At 38.0% G+C, this 13,007-nt stretch overlaps 1 protein-coding gene across 2 annotated transcripts in view; it reads left to right on the forward strand.

The window, feature by feature from the left end:
• The window catches only part of Maob (monoamine oxidase B), a 94,792-nt gene that overhangs the window by 32,437 nt on the left and 49,348 nt on the right, over positions 1-13,007 (forward strand). For both annotated transcript variants that reach the window (XM_040733705.1, XM_040733706.1), the window contains exons 2-3: positions 9,116-9,210; positions 10,602-10,739. In XM_040733705.1, the coding sequence (XP_040589639.1) occupies positions 9,116-9,210; positions 10,602-10,739 (233 nt within the window). The remainder of the gene's footprint in view (positions 1-9,115; positions 9,211-10,601; positions 10,740-13,007) is intronic.

The raw sequence follows: 13,007 nt of genomic DNA on the forward strand, positions 1-13,007 counted from the left end.
TCATAGAGCACACTATTTTTCATTCCCATGTTGTCCTTTCTCATTATTTCCATAACTCAATTGTACCAAGTGTGCTTCTATTTTCAAATATAAACATGCATGAGATAAAGATTGGAACAGACTCTAAGAAGTGTGTATTTGGGCAATTTCATCACTGTGTTCCTGCACTCAGGCCTCAGAAGCCCTCTCTCAACTCCACTGCCCAAGAGGTGGGTGCTGGAGAAAAGGAAAATAGGTTTTATTCAGTCTGAAAAGAGAAACTTTAATGTCTTAGTTACCATCTCCCATTCCTTTGAGGGTGTGCTGAATATTTGTATGAGGGATATGAACAAAGATCAGCATGTCCCCAGGATCCTGTGCTAGACAATTTGTCTTTGACCTGGGTGGTGAACTTTTTATGATAGCATTGTTTTATCTTGAGGTGGAAACATTCAGTTTTATTGTCTTGGAATCAGATCATAAAAATAAGCAAGGTTAGAGGGATACAATGTGGAGGTCATTGTCTGAGAAGAGGAAAAGGAAGAGGAATTAAGATGAATCACTTATGCCAACAGTCAGAACATTATAGTGTACTTGTGATGTAATCGTCATTGTTAACTTGACTGCATTTAGAATTACATTGGAGATTTGGTGTATCTATGAGGCTATTTCCAGAGAAGATTCACAGAAAAGAGAAAGACCTACTCTGAGTACACATAGCACTATCCCATGGGTGCTAAAGACTAAATAAAAGGCAGAAACAATGAAAGATAACAGAACATGGCCAGTCTCCTTTCTGTACTCTTGTCAGCCAGGAAGTGAACATCTTTCTTCTGCCATGTACTTACACCTCTATGATGGTTCTGCCAAAAAACATGGGGCCCATTGACAGACCCCTCTGAAACCAGGAGCCAAAGCAAATTCTTTCTTGCCTATGTTGTTTCTGTTCAGTATTTGGGGCATCACGACAAAATTATCTTCAACAGCGTCTCAGGTAGCGACATAATTACTAGGTAATACAACCTCAGGGACTCGCCCTCATATATGTGGTTCATCATTGACTGAAGCAATATTATGAATCTTGTAAGTGCACCTAGTAGTTACCCTTTCTTGTGCTCTCGTGCTTCTCCTGTTGACTTTTGTCGTTTTCTAGAGACAAGATATGGTTTAGACATGAATTCCTCCTCAGCATATAGATAAAGGACAATGGTGTGAAGAGTGTTTAGATTGTGAATAGGACAAAAAGAAGGGCTATTTTGTTACTGCAATGTTAGTGAAGGAAGCCAGGACCTCCCAAATCCTAGGCAAGCGCTGTCTCACTGAAACAATCATCAAACAATGAAGAAGATAAATGTCTAGACAGGAAATTTTCTGACACACCCATCACCAATTTTTGCCTCATGGACCAATTGCTTTAGGCATGTTTTCCAGAATATGTAATAAGAAATTTCTGCTCTTACAAAAAGTACTTGTATCCTCTATTCCCCATATTATAAAGAAATATTACATAAAATTACATAAATTGCAAATATGTACCCTAGTGGAGTTGCATGATACATTAAATCTTTGACAAGTACAGCTGAATAAAAGCTAATTTAACTTTTCAACCAGAATTTCCTTAGTATGAAATTTTTAAAGAATTGTGTAGCAAATGCTCACATGACTAATGAAATAGATTCTGCAATGAATGATTTTGCTGTGTTTGCATTTTGCATTGTATTCAGTCTATTTCTCCATTCAATTGTCCATCTATCAACACCTTTTGTCTATAGATGTATTTCAAAATAAATTACAGATATGATATTTCAGCCTTAATTATTTTAACATACCTCTCCATAAATAAAATTGTTTAAATTGTCCATTTTCTTTCTCAAGGAGAATACATGTTATGCATGTTATATTCACATATCTGCATGTCACATGCTTTGGAATTATGGAGATATCACCTACGTAATGATAAAATCTTGTGTCATCACCATGCTGCCCCATTTGGTTTAATCACCAACTAGATGAAGCCCTATATAATCACATCATCCTGTGGGAAATTGAAGAGGGCCAAAAGCTTGTACTGCAGGAGAGCAGTAAGGTTTGCCTTCATTTCCAGTCATTCTTCTTAGGTTTAATCCGCAGGGAAAGGAAACAGTTCTCCAGGCCCCTCGAAGTAGAGGGAGGACCATGTGACCCAAGAGTAACTTTGTTCCTTCTATTCACTCCTTATATCACACTCAGGCTTCTTTCCCTGGCCATGCTCATGCTTAATTATTTTCTAGGATTCTTAATCCATCATCTCATGTCTGATGAAGGGGAGAAGTAGACCCCTGACCCTGTTCATATCATTTGTGGCAACCGCTTGTTTGAGAACTGATCTGAGTCTGCAAGTATGAGGGTCAAGGAGTGTGACAGCTTTCCAGTATTCTACTCTGCCTTAAAGGTGCCTAACAATTCTAAAAATTGTATGGGGAATCCATAGGAGAACCAGTAGTACTAGAGCCACAGAACTTTTATCCTCAGTCATCATCAAAGAAACTTCTTTTATTCTTAAAGCAGTCCGAAGGCTAGGGATGCAGTCAGCATGCATGAGGTGTTGGGTCCCACCCTCAACACCATTACCCTGACCACTACAATAATAAATAAAGCCAAAAGGCCCAGTGGTTCCTGCGTGCGTGTGTGTGTGTGTGTGTGTGTGTGTGTGTGTGTGTGTGTGTGTGTGTGCGTGCGTGCGTGTGTGTGTGTGATGTTGGGTCTTGCAAACCTCAAACTCAAGATCTTCCTGTCTCAGTGTCTTGATTGTTAAGATTATGTATTTCACCACATTCAGAGTAAAAACCAAACCAACCAAAGAACAAACAAACAAACAAAACCCCACAGTTGTTTTCCAGAATGGTATAGTTATTCCTACACATTTTAATCTAATTCTGCAGAAAATTTGAGACAGGTTAATTAAAAGCTATAGACTGGTTTTAAAGATAGAGATTCACACATAGTTGAGAAAGAGAATGTGTAATTTCTGGGTGTGATTCTTTGTTCTCAGAAGACAGTGTGGAGGTAAAGCAGTAATACATTTCATCTACTGCAATTGTGATGCACAAAAGATACTCAGCTGCTTTCAAACAACAAAGGGTAAAGGCAAATGCTTCTTTATGAAACAAGACTCATTATGATGGCTGACATTTCCTAAAAATGTCATCATTTGCATATAAAATGTGATGAAGAAACCATTTTTATGGTTTTAGGTATATTCTGAAGGGCCTTTGCAGACAAGCTTATTTGACTATCTTGAAGCAGCTGCATCTGGAAAAAGGTTTCTATGGCAACTTGTGGAAGCTTGATGTTTTTTATCCCTTTCAAGAACATAAATCACTCCATAGCCTGAGGCTTCAGAGAAGGTCTCCTATATCGTACAAGCTATTGCTCTTTGTTTTCATGTTATGTGTTTTGAATGTCTCAGAGAAAACAGGACAAGGGTTGCTACCCTTCCAAGAAGATTTGGAATCTGTCTTTTTATCTGTGTGTGAGTGGTAGGGGGTAGAAGATGTGAAAAACATCATTCTAGACTTTGTCAATGGCCAACATATGTGTGTATGAATGGTCTGTGCTGTTTCAGTTTTGCCCCACATTGTGATGGGTTTCTTGCCAGGAAAGGGTCATTCTGAATAAAATACGAGGAACTGTTTGGTCAAAGCTCTTCTCAGTGTGTGCTTCCTTGTCCAAATAGATTTGGATTTCTCTCTAAGGAGCATGTCCCAGAGCTTTGGATACTGACAGGTATCTTGATTTTTATCAAGATCTTCTTCCCAAGAAAGTTAATAAAGGCAACATTCTGATTTTAATTAAACTTCTGCTTGCTTCAAGAATTCAACAGCAAAAGCCTTTTGCTATGGGAAGAGCTATGGCTAATGGAGAACACACAGGACCTAGAGACAGAGCAATATTTCAGCGCTAGCTCTGCTTCACTAAGTGTGTAACTCTGAGCAAGTCTCCATTTCATAATCTGAGAAATGGACACAGCAATGCTGATGTTATGGAAGACTGAATGCGTGGGAGTGTTGGAAACTGCAGTGCTATACAAATATGAGGTGGTTATTATTATAATTCGGCTGTCTCTTTTTTTTTCAAAATGTCAGAGGTATCTTACCATATTTGGTGTGACAAAAACAAATTAGTTTCAATATATCTGTATATTTTAGTTTCTTACAACACATGAAAAAGCTTAGATGCTACTATATCCGTTTATTTCTGTATCCAAAAGTCATTTCTAAAAGAGTCCTTTTTGTTTAAGGATACTTAATACAACCATTCAACAGACACATCTAAACGCCAACTGTACCCTGCACAGGAAGAGAGAAAACATAGATAATTCCAATCTTGCCATCCCTGACATGAGCTTTCTGAGCTCCATGGGTGTCCTGGCGACACAGAGAAAGGGGAATGCCATCCAGCCTCTACTCTGTCAATCAAGCCATTTGCTTCATTAAAAAGACCTTTTAGAACTTTACCTGGCAGGAACATATACTTTCTAGTAATTTACGCAAAGGCAAGGAATAAGCCTCATTGCTGCTTAGATGATAGGTGCCATCAAAGGGACTGGGCATCACTGTTAAATGGCCCCTTCACATTTCACTCTTTCACTTGGGATTGGGACTTAGCGTCAGTGTGCTGAGGTTGGAACACTGTCTCTGCCACTTGCCAACTGTATGACCTCGGGAGCACTCCTTGGCCTCTGTGTTTCACTTCCTACATTTGCCTACCCAACTGGAGTAGAGAAGCTGGCTCAGTCACTGCTTCAAATGTTAGTTGTTTCAGTCATGGCTTCACCTGCATGGTGGGCTTATCATCTGACTTCTTCCTACACATGACTTTCTCTTAAGGAATTTGACTTCTAATAGAGGCTGCTTTTCTTCTTCCTGCTGACCTTTTTGGGGTATGTTCCTGTGAAATAACTAAAGAAACATTGTCTTTGGAGACTTCAAAGGACTCCAGTTCTTTGATCTGAAGGTTGCTTCATTGTTTCTAGAATTTCCTCACAAAACCATTGCTTTGCCCAGGGGGTGGCGGCACTCGCCTTTAATCCCAACTTTGGAAGGCAGAGTTCCAGGCCAATCTGGTCTTCAGAGCAAGTTCCAGGACAGCCAAAGCTACACAGAGAAACCCTGTCCGGAACCACCCCTCCCCTCTCAAAACCCACATTGCTTTGTCAGAGTGATGGAGGTGATGAGGGTTATTTGAATATTAATACTTTTGTAAGTCCTAATGGAATGCCTATATCATTTGTCAGGGTTACAAGGTTAGAGGTACTTCGAGGTGTTGTAAATTTCATTGTCAATTCTGTCTACCAAGATTGTCTCACTCTCTCTTGGTAACTTTAGACTGGAAAAAGTTCCAATGCAGCAATAAAGTACAGATGTTTTGTATTACTTCCAAGACAATTAATTTCCTATTTTGAAATGTAAAAGTTGGTAAAATGTAACAGATTAATCCGAAGGGCATGAAACAAGTTGTCAAAACAAAGAACGAGGTAGATGGATGCTGATTTCACACGTCCTGCAGGTTTACAGTCTCCCTCAGAAGCTAACTCAAGTCATTTTCTACAGCTCCGAAATGGAAATGCCAATGCTAATGAAGCTGCTGGCCACTGATTTGTAGGTCTTTAGAATAATCTCCGTGTCTAATAATATCCATGATCACTGGTATGCTGAAAACTTTTCATTACCTTTCAGGCTACTTGGCCAGAGAAATGCAGCATTTTTTGTTTATTTGTTTTTAATTTTTGAGACATGGTGTCACTGTGAGGCTGGCCTTGAACTTGTGAATCTTCTGCCTCAGTCTTCAGATCACTGAGATTAAAGAGCTGCCATCAGGCCTGACAGAATGTAATCTTTGTGTAATTTCATAAAATGACATGTATACTTCTATTATTTGTTCAATAGCCTGTATAAACTATTTCTGAAGGAATCAAATAACTAGGTTTGTGATATATTAATTGACCCTGCATATTAAAGTCAAGTTTCAATAACCTTGTAGGAGTGCACGGTGATGATAAACTTGCTTTTGAATCCTTTTCCAAAGTCAAATATCTGTTCAAAAGAAAAAGTTAGTTTTTTTGGTGATTCTTAATATTTACATAGAGAACAGAATGTTTTCAGATAGTTTGTAAGGGTTGGTACATCGAGTTATATTTTAAATTTTCCTTATTTGAACCAAGAATGGTTGTTAAGAGGTGAGGTATTGGTTTCAACTCTGGTTCTCCGATTTACTAATTATGTAAACTCTCTGACTGTTGAAACTGAGGATTAAACATTTCTCAACCTTGTGGTGAGGACAACGTGGTGTTTGTGGAGAGCACTGAACATGAAACTAAGTGCTCTATATTTTAGGTGATACCTGGTAATATGAAGCCCTTAAAAACATTATTATTATATTCAGAAGGTACTTCATGTTTAGTCAGGGCCAAATATATTATCTAGTGATTTTAGGGTCAACATTGTTGCTAATTTATGTAAAGTTTTACAATAGGATTTAATGAACACAGGCTTTTCCTGCCTTCTCAGAGTATGTACCATTTCTCATATTTTGCTTCAGTGGCAAATATGTTGAAGGTTCCAACTCCAACATTGTAAGGAACACATGACTGCTTCTTGATCATCTTAATCACGTCCTGACTGGACTCTGACTGCTAAAGTCAGTGATGTCATAAGCCATCCACATTTGTACCAGTTCAACCAATTTTTGTATTTTTAATTTCCCTTTTTTAATTGATGCCTAAAAGACATTTTGAGTTTTCCCAGAAGCACCCAAAACATAAATTTAAAAAATGCAAGGGATTCCCAAAACATAATTCCATGTTGCTCAAGATTGTTTGTGTCATTTTCTGTTTATAATTATAATGCAGTACAGGTAGAGAACTCCATTCATTGGTTTGCTTTACTAACTGTTTAGGCATTTCATCAGATATTATTTAGTAGCTCTATTCACTAAAAGACAGTACCCTTTGTAGAATCTCCTATGTGAGTGTCTGTGGGTAATGCTCGATTTCCTTCCCAGTTCTTTTGTTTAACCCTCAGCATGCTGCTGAAGTTTATGTGAACTCGCTGACAACAGCTGTTACTATGGCTGAATGTGGTTTGATGTCTTGGGCTGATGCTTGATAAGAAGAAGGCCTTCGGACTGTCTGCAATTCTCAATTTAAATAGAAAATGGCTACCTTTTCCTGTTATGAGGGTAAAGCTGGCAAACTGGAGTTAAAACTCCAAACACCACATTCCTAAAACTGAGTCCTAGGATGCTTCCATGCTATAGGTGTGGCTGCTTGTAGTGTGGACTCTGTGACCTTACTCTGCCACCAACTGAAACACTTGACCCTGCCTCTGGGGAAAGGGATAGAGAGATACATTAAGTTAAATAAAGAAATGTTAATCCAATCCCTCTGGAAAATGGGTTTCCTCTGTGAAAATCACTACCAGATGGACATAGACACTTTGGCTCATTGTGTTTCTTCATTCAGACTCAGATTATGTCCAGGGAATTCTTACCAACCCACAAGATTGAAGTGTGTCTTCAAACACGTTGGTCCCGATAAAGCAATAAATATGCTTAGAAGTAGGGATTCTAACTATAACACACATTGAGAGACGTCATCAGAGACGAGACAGAAACTGGAAAGGTGATGGCTTTTTTCACTCTCTATGTATCCTCAGACAGAAAATGAGGCTATCAAAGAACCTTATCTCACTAGCTAGGAATGCGCTTATTGAATCAAGGTACAATAAACTCTCACTTTTTTCTTTGTTAGTGCTGCTGGGGATGGAAGCTAGGGTTTCACGTAAGTCAGGAAAGTACACTAACACTAAACTACACTCCCATCATGAATTAATACAAGAAAACACAACAGTAGTTTAAATGGAGTGGGCACTAGGTGTGTTACAGTAGTGGGACCTAATAACATATAGTCATTATTTTTGGAAGGCAGGAAAGGAACTGTTTTATGTATCTGTGAGACACAATAGCATTTTGGCATTTCTTTGATTTTGTTTGGTCCCATGAAGCAAGTAAGTAAATTCAATTTACTATAAGAGCATCTGTTCTTGGAGGCAGCTCTTGCTAAATTCTGCGGGTGCTTTTATTTCATATTTTTATATTTGGCAATGCTATGGATAGAAACCTTGGTTTTCCCACATGCTAAGTAAATGACCTACCTCTGAATCAGTCATAGCCCTCTAGTGGTTTTAAAGATGCAGGGCCTTGTTTCTTTTCTACTGAGAGACATAACAGGGGTGGATTCAGATGGGAGGGTCAGTGGAGAGGAACTGGGAGGACTAGAGTGAGGGGAAACCACAATAAGAATATATTATTGAGAAAGAAATATATTTTTTATCAAAGTAAAAAGTTCCCTTTCAAAAGTCACCTCACAACAAAAGGTTCAGGTATTTAAGAGCTAAAACATTAGACCATGTCTAGGGTGTGTTAGACAAAACTATACACAGGTACTCAATAAGTTATTTTGACTACTTGAAAAATTAAAGTGTGGATGGAGCCATTTCATCCTTGATCAAATATGATCAAGCATATCTGATCAGCTATATCTGATCAGTGATCAGGCATATCTGAAATTAAGATGTGTAAAGTGTCAGTTTTATGACCTTAGCTTTGAAATTTTTTGTTAACTTCCAAAAGTACAATTTCCTAGTAAACCCTAAGCCGGCTTATAGGTGCTGAAGACTGACCCTCTCTCACATGGTTGATTCTTAGAGTTAAACTGATAGTGGAGTATGTGGCTACTATTGGACCCTTTGACTCCAGCACACACATGCATGTTCTTGATTGTGGTCTTGTTTTTGCATTAGCTTGTCTGACCTATAATTTGGTTTTTAAAATATGAATATTATTGACACAGAGATATGGAATGTTTATTTAGATGAGATATTCACCGCTAATGAAATGTGTATTATTCTTTCTAGAAGTATCACATGGTTTCCTAGATGGAAACTCTAGGCCTCTACAAAGAATTCCTATCTATATACTAGTTGTATTATAGCAGAGCTCATGTGAATGTGATTTTTCTTGTTGGCCAGTAGCATGAGGAGCATGTCTGTAATCTTGCAGCAGATTTGATCATAATGTTTTCTTGTATATTTCCCAGGCATGGCAGCAGCCAAACTCCTGCATGACTCTGGCCTCAGTGTGGTGGTTCTGGAAGCACGGGATCGTGTGGGAGGCAGGACTTACACAGTTAGGGTAAGATACTAAGGATGGGGATGAGAAACTTGGGTCTGCAGCTGAGTTGTGTATTTAGACTTGTATTCCCTGAAAGTTTTTGATCCTGATTTTCTAAGAGGGTGGAACATGACTCTAACATTTTCCATATGGCCCCTCTCTTTTCTTTACCATCATCATCATCTATGCGTGCTAAGCATCTTTCATCCAGGAACTTGCACATGCCAAGCACACGAGTAGCACTTCTAGCCCAAACTTCTCTTTTAACTTATCTCTTTTTCATCTTTCTTCTTTCTCTTTGTTTTAGTCTTCTCGCTTCATATCTAACATAAAACTAGGAATGGGAAGGAGAAAAATGGAGAAGCAGATTGTATGAGATTGTATTATAGTAATAGCAAGAAAACTATCAGAAGTCTGGACGTCCCAACCCTAGTTTGGAGGCTTCTCTAGAACTAACACAATCATTTCAGCCACACAAACTGAATTCGGGGGTGCATAGGGAGTCTCATTTTTAGTTAATTATTTATTGTTCTATTTTGATTTATTTTGTTTTTTAAACATCAAATAATAATTGTATTCCACTTATGGAGTACAGTGTGATACATATACAGTGTGGGTAATTAAATCAAGTTAATTAACTGTTATCTCACTCATTTGACATTTTTGTGGTGACATACTTGAAATCTACTCTTAGTTATTTGAAATATACAGTGCAACATTATCAACCAGGGCCACACTACTGTGCATTGCAGCTCATAACTTACTCTTCCCATCTAGCTGAAACTTGCATGCTTTGACCAGAAACTCCTTATTCCCTTTGTCCCTACCAGCCACACCTATGAAACCCCTAGTACCCACCATTATACTCTTTACCTTTATGAGTTTGACTCATTCTAGATTCAACATCAATTTATTTCACTTAACATACTGCCATGCAGATGCATCTATGTTGTGCTAATTGACAGAATTTCCTTCTTTGTAAAATCTGGATAGTATTCCATTGTGTGTATCTATAGCATATTTTATTTGTCCACACATTTTAGGGTAACAAATGACTCCTTTGGAGGAGAGGATCTAGATAGCAAATGATTAAATCAACACAGTCAAGTAAGGCTATTTTTATGTCACTGCTTTATGAGTTCCTAGTTTGGCTGAGGATATTGGGCTCAGGGATATTGAGCTCAATTGTAAGTGATGGGTTCTGAAGTGTCTTGCCTTTTCAGTGGCCAATTTTCTTTTTAGACATTGATTTAATAGTTGAGTCACGTGAATCAAGTACAGCAGAATTGAGAGAAGAACTCATCTTTCCACAGACGCAGCTCAAATGTATCCATAACCTGTCAAATATTAATTGCTTATTTAAGAGATTTTTTACAAACATTCATCTATATTCTTTTCTCATGGAAAAACAGAATGAAAATGTTAAATATGTGGACCTTGGAGGATCTTATGTTGGGCCAACCCAGAATCGTATCTTACGGCTGGCCAAAGAGCTGGGATTAGAAACCTATAAAGTGAATGAAGTTGAACGTCTGATCCACTATGTAAAGGTAAGTCTAAAATAGACATGGAAGGCTTGCAGCTACTCTGAGAGTGTGTTCGTTGTGATCAAAAATAAGTTGAATGGCAATTCTAAACCTATTTAGGAAAGCTGTTGACAAAGTCATACTTCCATTTGGTAAATTATGTTATAAATTCACTAGAGAAAAATATTTGTGATTAGCTTATTAAATATATCTCTATTTAAATACCTGTGGCACTTACAAGATATGTAAAAATCTGTATATAGTTTTTCAAATGCTTCCCTAGACTTTACATGCAAACCCTATTTGTAATATGACTCATGGAGTACTTTGCTATTTTTACCGTTGCATCAGACAGGTCGGTTAAAGTTATTCTTTTCTGGAAATTGATGTAAAAGTGGCTCAACAATCAAATCCCAGCAGTTTCATGGAGTCTCTGCCTCCCTCCCCTCATGGGTTACCTAAACATATTTCCTCTCTCTTTCCTAGGATCGTTTGTGACTCACGGTTTCCTCCTCCCAACCTACACTTCCATCTCATGGCCTATGGATCTTTTCTTCTTTTGCTCTATGCCAACCAGGGTTAACACTTACATCGCCATCCTAACTTCCTCCATCTGAACAACTGTGTGTGCTACACAGAGCTGAAGGATGGAGGAATGGAGCACTTCTGAAAGCAGAAACTCTGGTAGTTTTAAACTAGAAAGACAACATCCTAGAACCGACAGAAATCCTGAGGATTTCCCACTGGCCACTCCTCTCTGTGGATTCCATTTCTTCCAGCATGATTCTTGTTGTCTTATATCTCTCTATTCCCATTTCCCCAGAGTCCTCACTTTGTTCTCAAAACCATTGATAATTTATGCTAAGCAAAGCTAAGCTCTGGCAGAGGTTTTTAAATTTCTTTCATTTCTCTTTTCTTCACTTGCTCCCAGAGGTGAAAGGAAGCAATAGGAAAAAATCACTCCCTCAGAAAATGGGCTAAAGGGGAACTAAGAGAATAGTTTGGAAGTACAGCACTCTATGTTTGCAAGCACATGCTAAACACGTATGATGGCCTAGGTTTTCAAGCACATGCTAATCATTTAGGAAGCCCTAGGCATGAGAGTACTAACTAAGCATTTATGAGGCCTTAGCCTTAGTTCCCAGGACCACTCAAAATTAAACCAAAATGACAAAAGGACTACTAACAGTTTGATTTGTAAAATAATGCAATGCCCTTATATCTGTATGATACGATTAAGAAGCAGACCATACATTATGAATCATTTAGTAATATAGAAATGAAGCAGCTACTTGATTTGGCATAATTCAGTATAAAATAATTGACCTTCAAATTTTGTTTTATAAGTCTTTTTTCTGCATGAAAAAGAGTCACATGAATTAGAAATGAAAACACAACATGGTGATGGTGTGATTTGCTTGACAAGACAGTCCTCAGTAAATTTCCTTTGTTGAGTTCTTTGCTTATTAAATGTGTTTTCAAATTGACCATTCAAAAAAGTCTTCCTGATTCTGCCTGCATGACTTGCAGAAATTGCCTCATTGCAGCACCAAGATCTCCTAGGTTTCTCCAGGCAAAGGAGACAGTTGCGTTTGCTGTTCTCTTTGCACACCACAGGTGCTCGCTGCTTCGGAGCTGTGTCTAGGATGATTTGTTTAATTCTGGCAGTCTTACAGCTTGATTAAGTCTGTTGCTTAAGAAAGAATGTTCCCATTTATCAACTGTGGACATGGTGTTGCCCTTAAATCATTTTTTATAGTGGGTACCAAATGTGCTTCTTTCTTAGACTGTCCTATTAACCTGTGCTCAGCTAAGAAAATATAAATAATGAAGCAGTGTCCTTGACTTAATACAGGGTAAATATGTATGCCAATGTACTCTTTATACAATTTAAAGTGACTATTACTGTTTTATATTATTACAGAAGTAAAGCATGCCTGCTGTAAAAATATAATCAGAAACTATGAGTAGAGAAAAACACTTTTAAAAAGGAAACCCTCCATTATCTTTTCTTGAAAATAAAATCACTCTCAAAAAGTCTATTGCTTCTTAGATTTTCATAGTCCAGGATTGCTGTTGTCTGACCTCTGCTGGAAGAAATGGGAAGTATCTGTGAATTTTATATAAAGTCATGTGCATATGCATAAATATGTATGTTTGGTATACTAACTTAATCTCTAATTATCAATAGTGAGAGAAAAGCTGAACATTAATGACACTGAAGCTGCTATGTGGATAAGGGGCCTCACCGAGCTCTCAGTGGTTATGTTGAGACCTACATGATGATAAAAT

Source organism: Mesocricetus auratus, unplaced genomic scaffold (genome assembly GCF_017639785.1).
Source record: "Mesocricetus auratus isolate SY011 unplaced genomic scaffold, BCM_Maur_2.0 Super-Scaffold_100033, whole genome shotgun sequence".
NCBI classification, from domain to species: domain Eukaryota; kingdom Metazoa; phylum Chordata; class Mammalia; order Rodentia; family Cricetidae; genus Mesocricetus; species Mesocricetus auratus.